Source organism: Euprymna scolopes, chromosome 3 (genome assembly GCF_053919585.1).
Source record: "Euprymna scolopes isolate OS-2025 chromosome 3, ASM5391958v1, whole genome shotgun sequence".
Taxonomy (NCBI): Eukaryota; Metazoa; Mollusca; class Cephalopoda; order Sepiida; family Sepiolidae; genus Euprymna; species Euprymna scolopes.
The window spans coordinates 150,053,855-150,077,980 of NC_136484.1; the positions used below are offsets into that span (position 1 = coordinate 150,053,855).

Here is a 24,126-nt window from a genome sequence, read left to right on the forward strand (position 1 = left end):
AGACAAACCCCCATCTTCAATCTATTTCCATAATGAAACGTTTTCATTTTTTTTTTTTATTAAGCTTTTTATACTTATTTATATTTTTTCCCCCTTTTCTTTTTACAGACACAACATTTCTATATAAGGATGTTTCAACTTTTAGATGTATTATCGGGATGAAAGAGGATTATCGTTAATGAATGACTCTTTTGTCCCATATTCTTGCATGCATTATTCATGTCTCTCTAGTTGAAAATTAAATGCGCACACGTTTTTTAATCTCTTTCATCCATCCTACCGGAAGTCATCTCTGCTTGGGGCAATTTGGCTAAAAACAATACAAACTCTGTTTTACACAAAGAATAAAAGGAAGAGAAATATCAAACCTGCTTCTCTGACTGTACTGATATGCAGAAGTTTAAATGCAATGTGAACAGATATCTCGCTACTCAACTCCCCACAATTCCCTGTTAGACATTATCCAAAATAGTAGCCGCTTACACCCAAGTGGCAATATGTCTGACTTGGAGTGAAAAGAGGGTAAAAAAAAAAAAAGAAAGAAAAACAGAATTAAATAATATCAAAGATACCAGATAAGGTTAAAAGACCTGCAAAGTATACTTGACATGAAGAAGACTTTAAAAGAAAATAGCTACCAGTAAATAGATCCAAACATATTGAACTGGAGATAAGAACTTTCAGCATGTATCTTACATTTTCAGATGACGTTTGATAATTTGTATTATTTGGACTACTTTTCTCATTTTGAGTGTTATTTACATACTATAATCTCCAAAATGGTAGGATCGTTCTGCTTCTCCAGTAATTATCTCACTGCTGATGTAATTCTCTACCTATATAAAAGCCAAGTATGTCTAAGGATGGAGTACTGTTCCCACATTAGGGCAGGAACTGCGAGAAGCAGCTTATCCTGTCTTGATAGAGTTTAAAATAGACTTTGTAGCCAAGTGGGGGGATGCCCTTTTCTCTTCCTTGCAACTTTTTCCCACAGAAGAGACATTGCGAGCATGTCTCTGCTCTAGTTTTGCAAAGCGAAAAGAAAACAACAATAACATTAATGTTTGGTGCATTTTTTGGTCAGGAAGCAAGTATCTTCAAACAGCCTGTAGCACAAGATGCCCTAATAGGTATTACCAGTCTGGATTAAAGTGGACCTAGAAGCAATCTATAATATAAATCTCACCTGTCTGTTTAAATGTATGTATGTATGTTTGTATGTCTGCCTAAAATTTTTGACAGAGGCGACGGCTTTTCACAAGATTGGTAGTGTTTTGAAGCTTGACCCTTTGGACAAATATTGAAAAATTGGCTAAAAACATTAATTCCTTCACCCTCAACTAGGCACTTTTCTATAAGGAGGGGATCGCTTTTTTCGCCGATATCCTCTCTTTTCGATTGACTAGCCTTAATTTAAACCTTCGCCACTTCCAGCTTGGTGATGGATGCAATGGCAAAGATGTCACTTTTTTTTTTTTTTTTTTTTTTTTTTTTGCATTCTTTTCCCTCTTCGTGGTACTAGTTCAAGCCTACCTGACTGCCTACTACCACTTTTGAAACAATTTTTTGCTACATACACATCTCCAAACTCCCGGGCAATGCTGGACACCCAGGCTAGTAGTAACTAAATGGCGATTCCCCGTTCCCCACAACTCCCAAATGGGGCTTCACCATTAGATGTCTTTTAAGGTCATACCCAGGACGACATTTTTATACAATACTAAGAAAATGAAAATATGATTATTTTATTAGACCAAATATTATTTTCCTTTCAATTTATTTTAACATGTTATGACGATGAAATAAAATAGCTCCGCCATTGATCCTTCCATTATTAACAGAAAAGTGCAGACACGTGATGGATTAAATGTCATCAAGAGAAAAGTCGATAAGTTTGTTATTCAGTTTCTGTTTCACTTAGCATTTGATGACAATCAGACATCATATTGAACACACATTGCAGAGATATCAATTACCAATTTGATAGAGCAATCATTAACAATGCATAGTTGAGGCATTTATTGAAAGGTTAATATTTTTTTTTTTTTTTTTTTTTTTTAGGTGTATAGGTATTTATGAAAGCTGATAGCAATGCAGAAAAACCGGAATGATGAAATGAAGTATGAACAAAAACAAACAATCAAAGACAGTATTTGGGTTAGGAATCTTCAGAAAATCTATTGAATTTTCAAAAGCTCTTTCATATATCAAATCAGTAAATATGAGACTACTAATTTGAAATGCAGAAAATACAAAATTATTAATTATAGAAAGAAAAACATTCATCAAATTCATCGACATTTGATAAACACTGATGACAACCAGAAATCAAAAATAACAAATCATCAGTTTTATGTTTGTTATATATACTGGCATGTATTGGACGGCTTTTAGAAATTGACTTCTAAGCTAACCTATCTCTGACCAGATCTTTATTTATCCCACTTTCTCTCAAATTCTTATCATTTTCTCACATATTTTCCTTGCCCTTTATCCTCCCAAAAACTCACTATGATACATAAACTGTTCTGCATCTACTAACCCAAGAACTCTCATCCATTCTTTTAACACGGCCATACCATATCCCTATATTGTATTGATTTATGACATAATCACATTGACACACCGGTTCCCATTAGATCACCAGTTAAGCAACATTTAGCCTGGTCAGTAATTGTTGACCATTTGAGAATTCCAGGTGCTATATGTGCTTTCTGTTTATCTCAGCATTGTTTCCAGTCGTCCTGGACTTCGCCTTGCTACTGAACTCAAGCAGTGTCGATTCAGGAGAGGTGTGGTTGGGGATTGTGCAACCCTTGCCTCACAATTGCATGCACAACCACTCTTACAGGGGTTATCGATTGTCTTTCGAGACTGAACAGAGGCAGCGTTGTATAGATTTAATCTTTCTCTGAAGCCATCAGATCTAAACCTGTCTTTGAGACTCACATTACATATTCATCGTAACATGCCCATATCATTTCTTTCCATGCAACATATGTCTTTAACCTTCACTGGCCAAATTTCACTTTCATGCATCATCACATTGTATATACATGCCTGTTAACAGTGGTAACGCTCTGTTGGTTAGTAATGGCAAAAATCCCCTCTATTTACTCCATACCTACCAACCCTTACAATTACACCAGCACTAGATCCTTTATGTACCCTAATGGTATCACCAAGGTAATAAAACAACCTTTGCCATTCAAATATATTTTCTCCACATTTGAGTTCTCATCTGTCACATTTCTTATACACAAACTTGTTATTATCTGTCAACCTACATGTAATTCCACTGAACTTTTTGTGTACAAATAATATAAAATTACATTTTTAATTGAAAGATTGAAGATAATAGTAATGGTTAAAGTATATACTTTTTTACAGCTAATTTATAAGGTGATCTTTAAGATTTTCAAAATTCAAATTCAAACAGAAAATCCATCAAATATATTGATACTTGATTCAAACTAGCGTATTTTTTCATTTCTCTCATTATGTTATTGGTAAGAGTATATTTTACTAGACTTTTTAGCCCGTTAAAAATGGGCAAAAGTTATAGTGTTCACTTAAAATGAATGCTTTATGCCAAATTGATGGTTGAATATGATTAAATTTGTGCTCATTTTTGCATTAAATACTAATCTTTATTAATTCTGAACTGTGCATCAAACAGATACCATAATATTTAGTTTGCTGCATCTTAATATAACAAAGGTTTATACAAAATTTCAACCAGATTAGCCCAGTAGTTTTTGAGAAAACTTCTAAGAGTAAATGTGATATTGTGGTGACTAATCCTTATTAATCCCTAACTGTGCATTGAAGGGTAAATAATTCTTAATTGTATTTTGAGTGTCGCCAGTACTGAGGATTGAACCTTCAACCCCCAGAAAAGTGTAATCTACAACTAAATTTTATCAAGTACTGTATTCACTATGCCACAGGTCCTTGTAGATAACTACAGTTTGCAGATTCTCAATTTCAACAAGATACACGTGAAAAAGGTTAGCAGTTACATCGACCGAAACTTTGTGCAAATATAACTCATGATGAGAAGAGTAGTCCAAAGAATCCAATTAATATGAATAATAATTAAAAAACAAAAGAGCACAATACTTGGATTTAATAAAACAAACAAAAAAAACATTTTTTTAAACGTGAAATAAAAATAAAATTATAAAGATTCCAAGGCAGTGCTAAGTAGGTACAGCTAGCTTTATCTAAAAAGTGATTAAATTTTTCTTGATACTGATTAGTGATATGTCCGGAAAGGGATATATTTGTTTTAAGTAGCTGAGTGATTTTAGCTACATAATCGAGTAATACAATCTAGTTAATCAACAGTTGTTCATAATCATAGCTGGTAATATGCTTCAGGTTTTTGGCGTATCTTGCAACGTCTCTCCCAGACTGCAATACCTATTTGTATTTATGGCTTATAACAGCCCATCATATTCTTGTGTGGAGGATGTATAACAGATTACATTAATTAACCTTGCCATGTCTGATACTTTCCAATTAATAGGAGTTGAGGGATTTTGAAGATATATAAAAATTTCTTCTGATGACTTCAAATGACAAAAAACGCTTGATCTTTCACATTTCACATTAAAGATGAATGTGTGTCATATTATCCAAGTGGGATGGTTGGTAAGTTTTGTTGTTAAAGAAAAATATTTTGAAATGTTCAATTGAAAATTGTTTAAATAAAGAAAAATACAGGCAAAACTAAACTAGTATATAAAGGGAAGTTGTCTATGTAGTATCCACTTGAAAATTAGAAACTACCCAAGACACACCCACAAAACCAATATATTCTTTTTCAGAATTGCCTATGCCATGGCTACCAGGTAGAAAATTAGTCGGGGGGGGGGCTTAGAATGATTTGTTTTCCATCAACCTTTGATGTAAAATGGTACGTGAGAGAGAGAGAGAGAGAGAGAGGAGGGAGGGAGAGTAGAGAAAAGATAGAGAGATAGAGAGAAAAAGATGGAGAGATCTAGAGAGTGGAGGTAGAGAGATATAGATGGAAGAAGTAGAGACAGGTAGGGAGAGAAAAATAGAGAGAAGGGAAGTAGAGAGAGATAAAGAGAGGGGTGATAGAGATAGAGAGGGGTGTAGAGAGAGAGAGAGAGAGGGTAGAGAAAGATAGAAAGGGAAGTGGTAGAGATAGAGATATGGGAGAGAGCAAAAAGAGACAAAGAAGGGGTAGAAAAAAGATACAGAGAGAAGGAGAAAGATTAGTTTTAAAAGAAAGATATTACACATTTTTTTTTATTTTCTTTGTTGTTAATATTTACCTCCCCACCCTCACCCCACCAATGCTGGGTAGCTCATGCTAGTTAAATATATATATATATATATATATATATATATATATATATATATATATATATATATATATCGTAAACATTGGAGAATTAGCTTCTCCATTTATATTGTTATTTTGAATCGTCCCATGAATGCTGATCATGAAAGCCAAAACAGAAGAAAGTAAATACTTTGGTAGAATAAACAACAATCTGCGATTGCTTCATTGATGCACCTCCAATTTGAACACTTTTTTGAGAGAGCATTACATGCAAATGTAAAGGAGAAAGTCAATTTGAATATCAGTAAAAAGAAATAACATCAAGAGCAGAGTACAAAAAGGAGAGGAAAATCATTGAACAAAAAAAAAAGTAAATAAATAAAAGTGAAACAATTTTTGGTGCTTATACAAATAGAACCATAAATGAAAACTGCAGTTACACAAGTGAAAAATCAGTTTCAAATAAATTAACAGGAAAACTCTTAGTTATACTTAGATATCAGGCAAAAATAGATATCTCCATCAAAAATTAGGAAAAATTATCTAGTAAAATTTTAATTTAAAAAAAAAAAAAATCAGTTTTCTTGTAGTTTGCCAATCTGTCATTGATAAGGGTGAAAAACAGGGGAAGAGAAGTCTGTCTGTCATTTAATCAAATAATAAAAACTGGTGGATCGACAAATACGAATGCTGATTTTTATCTTAACTTGTACTCAATAAGTTCTTCCTAATTTTTGGTGGCGATACTTCTTTTTGCGTGATACATAAACATGGATTTTCACTTGTGTTTCATATCTTATAAGCACCCAATTTCTTCCTTTACATGACATGAAATGCAATCGAATTTGTAATTCTTGGAAAATGATTGGATCAAAAGTTCTTATTGAATATTGGATACTTGTTATTTGGGCATGACACTCAAACTGTAGTTGAGGTCAATGGTTTATTCAGAAATTCTTAGATACTCAACTCTCTATGAGGTTGTCCGTCAGTCACTCATGCTTAGGTTTTAATTTTCATCACTAAATGTGTAAATTGAATGGATGTGTAACAGTCATATTTTTAAGTACTTTTTTCCTTTGTTGTAAATAGACAGCCAATCAGAAGTTCCTGCATAGGGACACAAGAATAATCAAACTACTTCCAGCACTCACATGATTTTATTTTTCAGCTGGAAATCTATCTAGATGACATATTTCATTGGTTTTCCTTAATTCACCAATGATATGGTAAATCTATCAAATCACATGGCATCCTTTTGAAAAGATTGATCTTAGATCTTAGTTGTTTTATTCCTTTTTAGCACAACCTAAATAAAATTTCTACGTAAAGCTTCAATATAGTATGTTAATTCATGTTTGTTGTCAGATAAGTCATCTATTACAGCCTACTATAATTATAAGGTTATCCACCAGTGGTCTGCAATCTAGGCCGTACCAGAAGCAGTATCCAGTTTGCAAAAGAGATCATGGCACAAACCAACCAAGTTGGCTTTGGAAGCATGACATTTTTTTACTTAAAAAATGGATATTATGATTATAAAGTGATTTGTTAATAGTAAAAACTCCTTTATCAGCTATAAACTTAAGCATGAGGTATTGTAGCAGTTACATATTTGTATGTATTATTTTTGGAAAAATGGAAAAGGAACAAAACCAATAAAAAAAAATGACAGTGTCAAAACGTCCTCTCGTTGAAACGACGCACAAAAGTCCTTTATTTGTTTCTTTCCTCAACTTACAACAAATCCTTGTGTATTTGATATTATCTTCCACCGTTCATTTGCATTCTAAGCTGTCCAACAACAGACAAAAACTTAATGCTCATGCTTTAGAATTCGTTCCATTTAACAGTTACCAATTGTGTACATATGCAAATTAATAGCACACGTTTACCAATGAGTGGCCTACAAAATTACGCTTGTTTTTTCTTCTTCTTTCTGTTATCATTTTATAGGCTAAGCAAATACAAGGTCACTTGTGAGAGTGATAATTTCTATTACATTTTCCTTTGCTATAATTGGCCACGTGTATCACTAAAGTGATTGGTCCACTAGCCAATCAGAATTTCTGGTAATATAGAAACAAGAATCATCAGACAACTTTTTGTATCTAGATCACCAATAATATGATAAATCTACAAAGTCGCATGGTATCCTTTATAAAGATTGGCTCTTAGTCTTAAATGTTTTTAATTCCATTTTAGCACAGCCTAAATAAAGCATTTCTACGTAAACTTCAATGTCGTCTGTTGTTGTCTATTAATTCATTTTTGGAGTCAGATGAACCTTCTTTTACAATATATCATAGTTATAATGAAGATTGAATACTATTTATTCATCATCATTACAGATGCATCCTATTTTAAATCTTTCCAATCTTCTTTCTAAGAGGAAGAATATTTTCATTGCTAAATAAGTTGATCATTCCTATGTTAAAATGCATAAATGATTGGCAACTGAATCTGGTACATGTGCACTTTAGCTAACTGAAAGTAATTTTTGTTTTTCATTTTCAGAAGAGTTACCATAGGAAAAAGAGGAGACAATCCAAAATCTAATGATTTTTAGACTTTTAAGATTTTTATTTTATTAAAGAATTTTATCTTTTTCACACAAAAAAAAACTTATAATTTAACTTTTCAAATAAAGTTACTGAAAAATACCAACTGCAAACATTTAAAAAAATTCTAATTTGATTGTTGTATTTTACTCCTAAATAATTATATTTTAAGGAAAATTATAGAAGAAATACAATGTTATACTTTATTCATGCATTTAAAAAAATATTTATATTAAAATTATTTAGAAACATAGAATGTTACATTCTATTAATAAATTAAAAAAAATAATAATTTGTAATATTTTTGCTCATATAGTAAATTAAAAAAAATATTAATTCAATTCAATAAATGTTTCTCTAAGTAATGTTTTCTATTGTGTTATGTCGTTTTTAGTGAACTTGTTTTAAATTACGATAAAATGTTGGCTTAAAAAATCATTAAATTTTGTATTGTTTCCTCTTTTGTCTCTTCCAAAAATGAAAACAAAACAAAAAAATACTTCTAGTAAGCTAAAGTGCACTTGTAGTGTGAATTTTTACCAATCGCATGCAGAATTGCAGAAAATTTCTTTCAACAATAATAGATAAAATTGTACAAGAAAATGGCAAAAAAAAAAAAAAAAATGAAGCTCTCTTTTGTAACCATTCACAAGATCACTAGATATTGCTAAATCAGAGACTGAGTATATAAGTTTAACAGTGAAAAAGTGTCAAGACCAAATAACAAGTTTATATATGGTTCACATTTTGGGGGGGAAAACGGATTGGAATTCTTCAAGAATTTATCAAATATTATAAAATGCGAAAAATAGATTTTAAATAAATAATATTAGGTGTGTGTAAAAATTAAAATAAAACATTAAAATAGAAAAGAAAATCAGCTGACGTGTACACTCCATTTTTATTACTGATTTTTTTGTTCACTGGAATATCATTAAGCATAACATTTACAGCATAAATAATAATAATAAAAAATAGAAACAATTAAGTAAAAGTACAAAATAGTTAACACTCAATAACTTGTACACCAGAAAAATAAATAATCTATATCAGACACACTAGAATAAAATTATCTACTTAACCTTCATAACTCATTTCTGGTTATTTTAAAAACAGTTTCTTTTCAACTGCTTTCTGTTTAGCGGAAGTTTTACTGGTGTATAGCAAGGAAGAATCCTTCTGATTAATACTTATGTAATTCGGGTTTAATTTTAAAACTCTACATAAAAACTAGTCTTTTTTTTAAACGATTCTTTTTGAAAATGTTTTTTTTGATAACATGTTATAATCAAAATATATATTTTTAGTCTTGACTTAGAACTTTTTTTTCAGAATACTTTTATATAATAATGAATATATTTTAAAATTTACATAAAAAATAGTCTCCATAATAATAAAATAATAATTAATGTAATAATTAATAATTAATGTAATAAAAATATTTTTTAAGTCTTTATGTAAGCATTAATCAGAAGGGACCCTTATACGTTATACACTGGCAAGAATTGGTAAAACTTTAGCTGAACAGAAAACAAAAGTTGAAACGAAATTGTTTTATTTCATATGTCTTCTCAACCATCAATGCTTACAGTTAATGGCCACCATTAAATTCAATTATCAAGAAGACAGATTTTATAGAAGCAAAGTATAAAATGTTAAGTGTTATAAACGTTAAAATTATTTTGATTAAATAGAGTAGCAATTCTAATGTGTATAATATAAATTATGCATTTTTTTTAATATTCAAGGCTTAAAAGCCACTCAAGGTTAGGTAAGATTGGTTGGTTGGTTATTTTAAGGCATATCAACCCTTTTCAGGTTATTTAATGCCGAATCCAAAGATTTAAGAAAAATTTATATAATACAATATATTTGTTGTTTTCAAGTCGGTTTCTATTTAACCCATAGTTGGGACCCTAACAGGTACTACCACTCCGGGTCAGAGTGGACGTGGGAGCAATGGTAATTAAAGGGTGGCTCCACATTCCCCAAAGCCCGCAAGCTGGGGCCTCACCAATGGATATAGTTTAAGATCATATCCAGGACCGGTTAGGTAAGACAAAATTGTGATGATTGGTAATGGTAGAAATTGGGTAGAAATTAATTATTTAAGAGGACAGTTCAACAAGAACCTGTTGATGCTAGACTTGAAAATGACCATGTTATAGTCAATTAGGAAGCAGCTTTTTTTATTTTATTTTATTTTTTTTTTTTTTACACAAGAGTCACCACTTATCAAGGTCCGGACGCCACTCAAGGATAAGGGTTAATGAGTGAACAGTAGTCAATGGGAAAATGTTAGAAGTGGAAATTTGGTAAATTGGATTACTTAAGGGGATGGCTCATCAAGAATTTGTTCATGTTGGACTGTAAGACGACCATATTGTAGTCAGTTGGAAAGCAGGAAAACGGAACAGAGTTCCACAAACATGCAATTCTAAGAAAGAAGCTTTGTTCATAGAACCTACGTTTAGGTTTAGGCACAGATAAACTGGGAGAAATTATTGATAATGGCTTCAGCTAGACGAGCGTTTTTCATGAAAGTCAGGTCAGTGGGGACCATAGATTGGAACACAGACGAGCACTTGTCATGAAAATAATAATAAAGCAGAGACAGCCTAGCAAAATCTCTTCCGTGGGAAAGTGGTTGCAAAAAAATCCTTGCTCATGTAATTTTTATTTAGTTTTAAGCGCAAACAGAAAGTAAGAGAAATTGCTGATAGTGTTTGTAGCTAGGAGAGTATCTGCTGTGAACGTTTTACAAGGGGGGGGGGGACTGAAGATTGAAACTCAGTGAAGCACCTGCCCTGAATGAAAGTAACGATAGAGCAAAAGAATGAAAAGAATATTCTGTTTCACAGCCCTAGTTATGAGTTATTGAATGTTTACTATTCTGTACTTGTTCAAGTGTTAGCAAGAGGGGGGTACAATTCGTTATGCAAATTAAATGCAAAATAATGCTCTCTCCTTGATTATTTAACTAGTGTCCAGCCATGATACTCCATTTTAAAAACGGCTTTTAAAACTTTTAAAGAGAAGTATCTCATTTTATATTAAACTTAATTGGACACACCATTAAGAATCTCAATTTTAAAAAAATCAGTAATAAATAATTCAAGACATGGAGGTGAGATGGGTATACACATCAACATTTTTACATCCTGACTTTAATTGAGAGAGAGAGAGAGAGAGAGAACCAGAAAATTTACACACAGCTAATATTTTGAAAAGAAGCACATTTAAATAAAAATCAATATGTTTTAGCAAGTGATCAATTGAAGAATGTCCAAGAAAAGGTAAAAAATGCATCAATTATTGGTAACATTAATCAGGTCTGCCCTCGAGTCTTAGAGGTAAAAAGAAGTCTTGGGTGGGAACAACACTAGCCATGTGTAGCTTGACTTGCCTTCTGGTGATCCCAGAGTTTGAACCTTTATAAAAGCACTCCGTATACACCAGGCTTTTGATAATAAACCCAACCCTGGAGGTCGCACAATTGGGCCCAGTGGTATTTGAAAATTAGGGATGAACTTGAAAACTGACATGGAAAAACACAGAATAGAATAAGAAAAATGAAATCTACAAAATAAAACTACAAAAAATTCGAAATGGTTTAATATAGAAAAAAAAAAAAAAGTAGAAAATATATTTCACAAAAAGTAAAAATATTCTATGAAATTATAGTGTACTGCTTTATAAAATATTTTAATTAAAGGCAGAGTATATAATAATTAGAAGTTCAAATTCTATAAAGTCTTAAAGTAGAAATTCAACTCTAAATTATAATTTTAAAGTTTTATATTATTTTTTTGCTTTCACAAAATATGTTATAACAACTAAAACTGATTTATTATAACCATAAATATGCAGTTCACACATAACTGAAAGTATTTTTACAATACTAGAATGAAAATGTTAATTCTCCAACTTCATCTTCATGACCTTTTCATATTATTTAATAGATGAAAAAAATGTTTTAAATCGTTAAATAAAAACATCTAAATTAGGTGCAAGTCCAGAGTTCAACCTTTATTAAATATGATGAATCAAGACACAACTTTCTCACTTCCTCATAAAGTTTGATTTTCTTAGTTAAAAACACCCTACATGATCAATTTCCGTGATGGATACGTATATCAAAGATTTTTCTTTATTTTTGTTTTTTAATTAGGTTTAAGTCTGGACTTGGACCCTAAATTATTTTGATTTTTGCTTTCTCCTGTTATCTAATTTTTTTTATTTATTTATTTATCTTTCTCTTGTTATCTTAAGCTTGAAAAGAATTTTTATCTCGAGAATATAAGATGACTTTTAAGTGGTTATAGACTAGGTTGATACAAAAGATTTCAGCTTGTTTTTTTTTACATTTTAATTCAGAAAAAATGTCACAGGCATCATTTTTCAATCTTACAATTATTTATTCGTCTTTAACATGTTTTAAAATAATTTTGGAAAAAATTATTTAAGTTTTGATCAAAGCAATTCATTAAATAATTTATTAATCTTCAAGACTTCATCGTTTCACATTTTTTTTAATAATAAAATTAATTTTTTAAACTCACTAAATATTAAATAAAAATAATGTCTGAAAGATGTTTTATACTTTCTTTTATTATATGAAGATTAAAAAAATTCCTGTAGGAATATAAGACAACTTTTAAATATTTTTTTTACCTCCTTTTATGGAGGTTAGACACTAGGTTAAGTGCTTGTTTGATGAAAGTGTTTCTGTGGAACTGAACTGGATTCGAACTTGGCACACACAGGTTATAATGTGTTGTCAACCCTTTAGCCACCATCATCCTCTTAAACAACTAGTTATAAACATAGGTTGAAGCATAGTTTTTAGATTCTTTTATCTTTAACATCTTTTTATTTTACATTCTTTTATTTTAACATATTCTTTCACTCATCAAAAGTCATAAGCACCATTATTCAGTCATAACTATTTCCTTGAATTTCTTATAACACGTTTAAAAATAATTTAGGTACTTGTGCAGTATAAGGCCCATGCTATTATCAGAATCGTCGGAGTGGTTTATGGAAAATGTCAGAAGGTGCTGAAATACTGAACGCTTTAATCCTACTACAAAAAATCATAAAGAAAGTATTTGTTTGCTATTATTGGTTTATTATATATAAAAATACAAATATTTATCTTCATTTAAACAAAAAAATCATTTTAAAAATCATATAAAAAATTCAATAATTTTCTTGTTTTCTATCAGTTGTTTATTATTTAAAAATAAATATTTATTCATGAAACTGACCTTATAATGAATTTTTTTCTTGATTTAAATTTTAATTTTCTAAAAGTTTTGTAAACTTGTTCAATAATTATTCAAGAATATTGTTTTCATTTTTAAATTCATTTTTCATTGAAATTGTTTTCATTTTTTAATTAGCTTCGTACTGACAGAAATAATATATTTTTCCCAGAAAAAGTTGGCCAATGTTTGCATGAAAAAACTCCACAAAACTTTAATTTGGCACTTTCAGGCATTTTCCATATATCACCAAACGATTCTGATGACAGCACGGTCCTTATAATGCATGTACCATAATCAAAAGAAAAATAAATTATTTCAATTTTAATGCAAGGAATTCTTTAAATCATTTATCTTTTAAATCAAAAAGAAAATATCAAATTGATAGCCTTTGTTTTAAATGATGCCAAAATTTGGCCCTTTTTTCTTATTTAACTATTAGTCTTCAATATCTGCAATCATTAATGTTCTAAGTATTTTTGCATGAAACGAAATCTAAGTTAGGCTGAAAATGACAGAAGATTTAGAATAAATAATCTTCTGATTTTGGGCTTCAAGATTGCTGAACCAGATTTGCGGCTGACAACAGGCATTATCACGCAACAAAATCATCAATCAATGTCCTTCCTCAAACAAAAGGTCTTATTTCTTTTTGTAAACAATTCAAGTGATCTAATTGTCCTCTGTTGCATTGTGTAGTAAGAATTTGCCTTTGTTATTTTTTAAATTGATTTAAAGGCTAACATAGCTTTTAAATTAGGTTGAGACAAAAATTTAAACTAACTAAAGACTTGTTCATAAGCTCATTTGGCAGGGTAGTAAGAGTGTTCCCTAATGGACTGGGAGACCAGAGTTCAATCTTCAGTTGAGTCATATCTAAGACTTAAAAAAATGGTACTTGATGCCATCTTGTTAAACACTTGTTATAAGAAGAGGATCAAAGGTAACTATGGGAAATAATTGGCACTCTCCACTATGTCTTGGTGGAGTAGCTAATGTAAAGGAGACTTTGAGTTTCCCTCGACCATGGTTAACCACTTTATTTGATTTTTTTTTCACTTAAAGATTGCTAAAAAAAATCAAAGAAATTAATTGTCGAGATTCTAACAGAAATGCAACAATATTATCTGCCATCTTGTTTCCATATTTTAAACATTTAAATTTTGTAATGGATAATAAATATTTGTTGCATTCCATTTTTCTTCCAAACTTAACCAGAAAAATCATATATTTTACTTGCCAGTAACATATAGTTTACTAACCCTAACCCATGAAAACTCCACAATTATATCTTTCATCGGTTGTATACTGATGCCATGCTTAAACCTATTTCAATTCTAGGGATGTCCAATGAGAATACAGGTACCACGATATATTGTACCACTTTTGTTCAAACCAAAACCTGCTTATCTAAGTACTCTGGTAGTTTCAAAATATAGCTGTTTTTTTTTTTTTGTTAGTTTTTTTGTTTTTTAGAGGGGAGAGGGGGGGGCTACTTCCAAAATCCTTGTCGGAATTTGTAATATATTTCCATTCTATAAACGTCCAGTGTACATGCAGATTCCACAATATTTTTGTACCATCTTTGGACAAAACAGATGCTACATTTTGATCATACCCAATGGTCAAGAAAGTGTATTTCATGCTTATACAGCTAAGGGGCCCAAGAGAAAATCACAGTTTCAAATAAATTAACAGGAAAACTTTTTGATATACTTATTTATCAGACAAAAATAGTTATCTACACCAAAAATTAGGGAAAATTATTGCTAAAAATTTTAATCTAATATATAAAAGGGAAAATGTGTGTTAGTTTGTATGTGTGTTTGTATGTATGTGTGTTTGTCTGTATGTGTGTTTGTCTGTATGTATGTCCACCAAAAACTTTTCACAGACGCATCAGACCATGACAAAATTAATATCGTTAGAAAGACTAATCTCAGGATGAAAAATATGTAAACATTGGCCAAAAAGATTAATCCTGTCTGGGTCAACTGGGCCGCTTTTTTGCAAAGAGGGATCACTTTTTGTGTCAATATTTTTGCAAGTCATATGCCTAGCAAATCAGAATTTAAAAAATCTTATTTTGACCCATCGTGACATCATAAGTCGTTGTGGGCATGACAGCTAGCGTGTTAGCTTTTTTTTTCACCTCCTTTTCCTTTTTTGTGTTACTAGTTCAAGCCTGGCTATTGCGGCTATTTTTTTTTTTTTTTATCTGGTCATATGAGTACTTGTTTTGATTGAAACAAAAGTTCATTTATTTTTTTTTTTTTAGGGCTGGGGGTTACTCAATATCCTTACTATACCACCCTTCTCAACCTGGGCAATGCCGGGTATCCATGTTATTTAAAAATAAAAATTAGTTTTATTGTATTTTGCTGATCCACCATTGCTAAGAGAAAAACTTCCATAAAACAGGGGAAATAAATCAATTTACCATTTAACCAAGTAATTATGAATGGTGGATCAGCAAAATATGAAAACTAATTTTTTTATTTACTTAAAATCCTATTCAACTTTTTCTAATTTTTGGTGAGGATACTTTCTTTTTTGCAAGATACATAAGTATTTCAAAAAGTTTTAACTTGGAATGTAATTTTCACTTGTGCCCTATATTGCATAAGCATTGTATATTTTAATTAGAGTTTCACATTCAACAAACATGCTATATCAGACGAAATTTTAAAATTATTATTTTTTTTTTTTTGCATTGAATTTTCAGCAATCAAGCAATCTTATCCTTTAAAAAAGGGATGGAGGGTGATAACATCCATACTAACATGAAATTACCTTAGCGTATTATTATATAGATTGTCAATGATCATACCATTAATAATGTATTAAGTTAAATCTTAAGATATACAAATTTTCAAAGACGCCACATTACAATTACTTGTATTATTTTAAAACTAAATTAAAATTAGATTACAATACAATTAAAAAATTTTAAAAGTATTAAAGATAAAGAATATAAATTTGATTTTGTTAAAGAAGTTTGTTTACATTGAGAAAGTCTAAGATTTCATTAGAAAATTAAACTAAAATTCTGTAACTTTTCATTTTTTTTTATATAGAAATCTTCAATTTATTTTATAATTTAACAGGTTCGTATTATCTGCATTATTCAAACTATTGTTATCTGGTATGTTATTTTTACGTTTCGGGTGATGTAACCTCGGATATGTATTTTTGGAACTCGGGAATCTATACAGAATTTCCAATAGAACCCTTCATTTAATCCAAAGAAGTAGCTTGCTTTTGTTCTGTTGTCCAAAACTTTGTGAGAATAACATCCAAGATTAGAACAGTAGTTCGAAAAATATAAATTATCAATCTTCACCTAAAAAAATTTCGAAATTTAACAGGTTTTCATCTATCAGATTGATATAAAATAACCTATTTTAAATCTTAGATTCTTACAAAGATTTGAAAAAAATGTTCAAATTTTCAAAAAGTAATAATGCTTTTTGAGAGTCTTATATTTATGAACCTCTCTTGATAATATGCAGGCATTTCAGACTAAAATAAAACAAGCAACTACTAAGAGTTGAACATGTTGAAAAAAAAAAGTGGTAAAAATTTGTAATAAAAATAAATAAAACAAAATATATTTAACTTCCAAGGTTAATAAATGAATTAAACAGATCATTTAAATTGTACAAATGATTAAAAATATTAATTAGATTTGTATAAAAATAATGTGTTTATGCAGTATAAGGATCATGCTATCATTGGAAGTGCCCAGTCAGTTTACAGAAAACGTCAGAAGATGCCAAATAAAAGTTTTATAATTTTTTTTTATGCAAACACTGATCAATTTTTTTAATGAAAAATATATTATTTCCGTCAGTACAAAGCTAATTCAATAAAAAATTAATTGAAAAATTAAAACCATATTCTGGATTAATTATTGCACAATTTTTATGAAACTTTTAAAAAATGAAAATTTAAATCAAGAAAAAAACATTCATTGTAAGATAAGTTTCATGAATAAATATTTATTTTTTTAATAATAAACAACTGATAGAAAACACTGATATTTTTATATGATATTTTTCTTCTGTTTATGATTTTTTTGTTCAAATATTTAGATTTTATAAAATAAAAAAACAATGGTAGCAAACAAATGTTTTCTTTATTATTTTTTTGTTTTAGGGTTAAGGCACTCAGCATTTTAGCACCTTCCAGCGTTTTCTGTAAACTGCCCAGACAATTCTGATGATAATCCAGGACCAGATAAACAAAACACACTTAATTCCCATGGTTAATAAATCAATTAAACAGATTGTTTAAATTGTACAACACAAATGATTAAAATAATCAGATTTGTATGAAAATAAACATTACATAGCGATTCAGACTAAAGTTTTAATATAGAATGAACAAAAGAAAGGTAATCCCTAAAAATAGAAACAATATTTGAAGCTATATTGAATTATCTTACCTATTTGCCACTATTTCAATGATTTCAAATATTTTTATTGTGCAATAAATGATTACACAATAAAAATAATATTTTTAAAAATATGTATTAACATTTTTCCTATTCCAATTATTTGATGATTTTCAATAATCAAGTAAAAATTCCATTTTTATTTGTTATTTTATTTTAATATAAAAAAAATTATTCCAGAAAATTTTAACAAAAAATTTATTAAATTTTACCTGAAAAAGTTTTGGTACTTTTTTCTTTTTACTTTTTACCCCAATTATGACTGTTTGATACAGGAGTGTCAGTTTACAGTAATGTTGTAAATTTGAGATAATGGCATTTACGTAATATAATTCAATATCGTCATATTTACGATAATACAAGGTATTCTTCTTATTATATTTTCACTCTCGGATTATTTAAAATAAGAACAATCTATTATGTTTTTATATTTTTTATATATTTTAGATAAACAAATCATTTTAATTAAAAGTGCAACATTTTTAACAGAATGCATTGCTTTTGTGCATAACATGCAAATGATCTTCACAGAGAAGTTTGAGTGCAAAAATATAAAGATGCACTAAAATTTCTAATAAAAAGAATTAGGAACAAAAATGGTGCAAGAAAAAATTTATACTCAAAAAAAAAAAAAAAAAAAAAAAATGTCCCAGCTTTTGATTGTTCAAATGATGAAGTAAATAGTTTTTAAATTTTGGTTAGATTTTCTCAAAGAAATCTAAGAGATTGTTTTGTAATTGTATTTTTTTTTCAATGAAAGAGTCTACAATTCAAGTAAAAATGAGAATTAAATAAATATGTACTTGTTTTGAAAAAAAAAGGAAGAGTTTTCTGGACTACCTTATTGATCAGAACACAATAGTAAGAGAGACACAAATGAGATAGGGATATTTTAAAATAGAAGACACTGATAACACTTATGGAATTAATACCTTTCATTCAAGTATAAAATGTCTGTATTTCACAGAACAGATGCTAGTAAATATTGTGAAGTCATCATAATAAAGAAATAAAAGAGTAAATAGCTGTATTTAAGAATTCAGGTGATCGCTCATCCCCCTCTCAGTACAGGCCAATAAGTCTCCTGTGCGTCATGAGTAAGTTGCTAGAATCTGTGTTAAATACAGAAGTAATCAAACATCTCAACAAAAATAACCTTCTTAGTGACACTCAATATGGTTTCCGTTCTGCTAGATCTACAGCAGATGTCCTTACAGTTATATCGCATAGGATTAGCAAATCTCTCGACGGTGGCAATCTTTCTAGGGCAATTGCTCTTGACATATCTAAAGCCTTTGATAGGGTATGGCATAAAGGTTTACTTCATAAGATCGCTAGCTATGGTATAGCTGGAAAAGTCTTCTCAATTATTAAATCATTTCTTTCTGATAGGTTCATAAGAGTAGTAGTTGAGGGGCAAAAATCAGAAGCTCACAGTATTAATGCCGGTGTCCCTCAGGGATCCATCCTGGGCCCAACTCTTTTCCTGATCTACATTAATGATCTTCCAAATCATATCCTTACATCATTTGTAGACATTTATGCTGACGACACTACCATTTATGGTACCACATCTAAGACAGTAAACGACCAAGTTCTCTCCAATTCTCTCTCCTCTGATCTTGAGCACGTAGTACAATGGGGAAAGGAGTGGCTGGTTACTTTTAATGCATCTAAAACCAAGCTTCTCTCTTTACATCATCAACATTCTAATTCACATTTGTCATCAATTGAAATGAATGGCTCTCGTCTTCAGGAGGCCTCAAGTTTTGACAAGCTTCTGGGCTTGACCATTACTCCTGATCTTAAATGGAACACGTATATCAAATCTGTTGCCAAGGCCACTGGAAAAATGGTGGGATCTTTCTATCGATCCAGTAGATATCTCACTGCTGATGCTATTCTCTACCTATATAAGAGCCAGGTACGTCCAAGGATGGAATACTGTTGCCACATCTGGGCAGGAGCTGCTAGAAAGGACTTGTCCTGCCTTGATAGAGTTCAAAATAGACTTCGTAGCCTCGTAGGAGATGTCCTTTTCTCCTCCTTGCAACCTCTATCTCACAGAAGAGATGTTGCGAGTTTGTCTCTGATGTATCGTTATTTTCATGGAAAGTGTTCAACTGAGCTTCAATCTATGGTCCCCCCTCGCCAAACTTTCACAAGAAACACTCGTCTAGCTGTAAACACTATCAATAATTTCCCCCACTCTTTATCTGTGCCTAAACCTAAACGTAGATTCCATGAACAAAGCTTCTTTCTTAGAACTGCACGCCTGTGGAATTGTCTTCCGTTTTCCTGCTTTCCGGCTGACTACAATATGGTTGTGTTCAAGTCTAAAGTAAATAAGTTCTTGATGAGCCGTTCCATATAAGTTATTAAATTTACCAAATTTTCATTACTAATGATTACTATATTGACCAATTTCTACTGTACACTCTTTAACCCTTATCCTTGAGTGGCCTCTGGGCCTTGATAATGTGGTGATGCTTTTGTAAAAAAAAAAAAAAAAAAAATTTCAGTAAGTCCTTATTTACTTGCTTGTATTTGAGGGGGAAAGTGTTCTGTTGTATTCCTTAAGTTTTAGACGTTAAATGACATTATGATGGACATAGTGTTACCTCAGATGATAGTCACAGAGATTTGTTGGATCATTCAAGAGGTCTCTCGGGACTCGTTCATACAAATGACTATCATCTGTCCTCGTGAACTTGATCAATTAGAAGAAGAGGCAACTTGAAATCTGCAGCAAACAGTGTCAGATAAAAAATTTGCACTGATATAAAAATGTTCCAGTTATTCTTTCTTACAACCTTTTATATGCTACATAGATTATAATATCTATGATTTACGAAACGAGGTCGCATGTATCTTTAATTTCGGTGACTTTTACATGCTATTTTCACGATATTTCTTGGTCTACGTGTGTTTGTTTGGCTTTTCAGTATAAAAGCGAAACTGAATCCGAAGCATAAAACAGTCATGACAGGAACATCTAGAAAAGCAATGAGGTTTGATCAATGCGGGGGAAAAACCCCTTATGAGACAATTTCTATTCATATGGACAATAGGAGCTGATTTTGCCCAACATCTTCAAGGGAAACTGGCTTGCAGCCAAAGTTAATTTCATTCCCATATGACGTGATGTTTGACCTCATTAGATTCACGCAACTATCTATTTAATCGTTAAATTAAAACGCTTTTCATTCCTCTCCCTTCATGGCCGAGCAGCTAAGATACCAGGTTTTTTTTTCCCTTTTTCCACCTCCGCCTCAAGGCTTCGGGTTGGAGCCTACCTTCCTACCCAAACTTTTTTTTTCTTTTACACATCCAAAACACCCGGGAACCCCTGCTAGTCTATATATATAAAAGGCAAAACGTGTACGCACATTTTATGTATGTCTGGCAAAGGCTTTTTTTGCTAGGCTTCTTGAGGTGGGGTTACTATGTCTTAGAACTGTTTATATACCCCCCTAGATATGTACAATTTGCAAACGCGCGTCTAGATTTATTTACATCCACTTTTACAAAATTCTTGCTATTTCAGTTCCCCTCGTGTGTGTTGGGCTTTTCCATATAAAAGCGAAACTGATCTAAAGTGAAGGCAGTGTTCCCGGTCCTCGTGCCGGGAACATCCAGAAGCAATGATGTTTGATCAATGCGGGGCGGAAACAAACCCCTTATATCAGACAATTGCTATTCAATTTGGACAATCCTCTTTTTATGGGGAGCTGGTTTTTCTCCCAACATTTTGGGGAAACAAAACCAAAAAAACTGCCTCACAGTAAAAGTTAACTGCGGGATTTATATTGTGTGATATTTGACCTCATTTTTTAATCCTTCAATAAATTCAAACATTTTTCTGTTACTCTCCCTTTGCTGGTGCAGCGGTAAAATGTCAGGTTTTTTCACACTTTATTTTCCACCTTCGCCTCAAGGCTCCTGGTTCGATCCTACCTACCTACCAAAATTGTTTTTTGTTAACCCCCCCAACACACACACACCTACAAATACCCGGGCAACACAGGGTACCCCCACTAGCATATATATATATATATATATATATATATATATATATATATATATATATATATATAAAAGGCAAAATGGGTGCAAGCGTTTGTGTATGTCCACGAAAGGCATTTCAGATCAGGGTTCCGCTGTAGATAAAATTTCATAAGTTTTCCTATACTTCCGAGATCATAATATCTGAGATTTGCAAATGGACACCATTTCTTTCCTTTTTTTGATTGAGTTAAAAAAAATTCCCACCATGCCGTCATCTAAAGTGTTTGTCTTTTTCGTATAATAAAACGAAACTATTTGAATGCAAACGACAAAGCGCGAAGCTTACCTGGCCCCTGGCCAGATTTAAAAGCATCATTTAATAAAGCGGGAAGCTTACCTGGCCTCCGGCCAGGTTTAAAAACAATGTTCATTTCTGCGCAGCATGGTGACTCCTATGATTCTTACATTAATTACCAACTCATTGAATTCACTATCCTCTTTGGACTAATGGTTAGTGAGGAAGACTAATTACCCTATGTTTTCGAGTTCGATTCCACCTCTCTCTCTATCTTTTTTAATTTTTTTTTTTTATTTCGTCCTTGTGCCAATATCCTCCACTCAGGTGAAAGTTAATTACCAACTGATTGATTTCACTATCCTCTTTGGCCTTATGGTTAGCATGGAAAACTAATTACCCACCTCTATCTTTTTTTTTTATTATTCTAACCACGTGGAAGTCATTCTTAACATCGCTTCGTCCTTGTGCCAATATCCTCCATCCGGGCAATGCCATGTACTCTCCGCTAGTTTTATATAAATTCAAATTTTTTATCTGACACCGTTGGCTGTGGATTTTGAGTCACCTGTTTTTCTGATTCACTGTAAACTCTTATTACTATCATCAAATTAATCCTCACACAATACTCAATGTTTTTGACCCTGTGTTAGACTAAGATCAATTTATTGTTTATGTGCAAAAATAATTTGCACTATTTTTTCAATGAATGACTTAAAGAAGTCAAAATATAAATGAAAATAAGACTAGTCGGGAGTCCTCTAATCTTAAAACCAACAGAATCTATGGCATTCTTAAACTGTTTTTTTTTTTTCTTGGTTTTGTGCATTTCTGGGAGGTCCATCCTTCCAAGCATTGCCTTCTGTCTTTGAGAGGAGGTTAGTTTATTGCTAATCCCCTGTGATGCCTCTACCAGGGAATGCCAACAGGACTACGCTGGCATTTTTTTTAGGTCAGAGTGCTCCTCTTTTGGAGTGCTTGCTCTTCAATCCCACTTTCTGACCCTTTTGTCACATCTTCCCTCTATGGTAGAGATAAATAACAACAAGTTAGCTTGATACTTTAATATTTACTTTTTTAAGTTAAATAATTCTTTGTTATTTCCCCTCAGGCAATGCCGGAACATAGGTTCTGTTAATTGAAATATAAAATGCTTGTATTTACAAAAAAGATGGCAGTAAATTTTGTAAAGTCATCATAATAAAAAGTGTGATCTAACAGAAATTTCATTAAAAAACTATTCAGAAAAAGAAATAAAATCTATACTGACAGACGACACAGATAAAAAAGAAAGAAAAACATTTGTTTTCTTCTTCATTTGATAAAAAGCTCAGTAAAAATAAAAAAGGAGAGTTACCATCTTCTCTTGCTTGTTTGGGATGAGGTCCACAAAATGCTAAGAATTTATTTGGGATTATCCAGTTCAAATCTCCATTTTCTACTTTCTGTTTAAACAAAAACAAATAGAAAGAATTAATTGTTAAATATGTTTTTGATTGAAGCAAAGCATTTAAGTTCCTTATAATTTTGCTTTTAAAAGTTTATTCTTAAAAACAATTCAAATAATACAATATAAAAACAGTTTACAATCATTATTATTAGTAAAAAAATTATTTTAAGAGAAATTAAAGTTGGTGTGGAACGAGTGGGAGAACTTAATGGATAGAGAGTAAAGCTATCTGTTACATTCTTTGTGAGAATATGCACTTGAGAGAGGCAGTTTGTTTGGAATAAATGTAATAATTTGTAAAGGGGATGAAATGAATGCTTCGTCTTGCAAAATACTTTAGGAAATTCTGTAAGTTAAATATGATTTGTTTTGTTTTACCGACTCATTTGCAACCAATTTGTGTTAAAAAATAATATTAAATAAAAGTTATAAGTATTTTAAGTTACCATAAATATTGGTTCTGAGCAAAGTAGTTATTTTTGTATAGTGAGCTGTTTACATCTGCCAAATTTGCTTTGTCTAAATCAAACACACAGACACAGAACAAGCTGTGTGCAGTAGCACCCACACGCATGTGTGTAGCAAAAATGGTGTCAACCTCACACACACACTAATAGACATACATTCACCAGATCCTGAACCTACAACACGCATGACTCGAAGTGGTCATCATGTAGTATTTCCACGCAAATACGCAGACTTCGACACCTCTTTAAAAAAATTTGTTTTTGTCTTTTCTCTTTTCTCTTCATTCCAATACTCTTGGTCCACA

General features: G+C 31.1%; 1 protein-coding gene across 7 annotated transcripts in view; it reads right to left on the minus strand.

Annotated features, from left to right (window-relative positions):
* The window catches only part of LOC145259789 (dual specificity protein phosphatase CDC14A-like), a 331,110-nt gene that overhangs the window by 101,716 nt on the left and 205,268 nt on the right, over positions 1-24,126 (minus strand). For all 7 annotated transcript variants that reach the window (XM_080117609.1, XM_080117601.1, XM_080117594.1 and 4 more), the window contains exon 8: positions 23,262-23,349. In XM_080117609.1, coding sequence (XP_079973735.1) covers positions 23,262-23,349 — 88 coding nt within the window. The remainder of the gene's footprint in view (positions 1-23,261; positions 23,350-24,126) is intronic.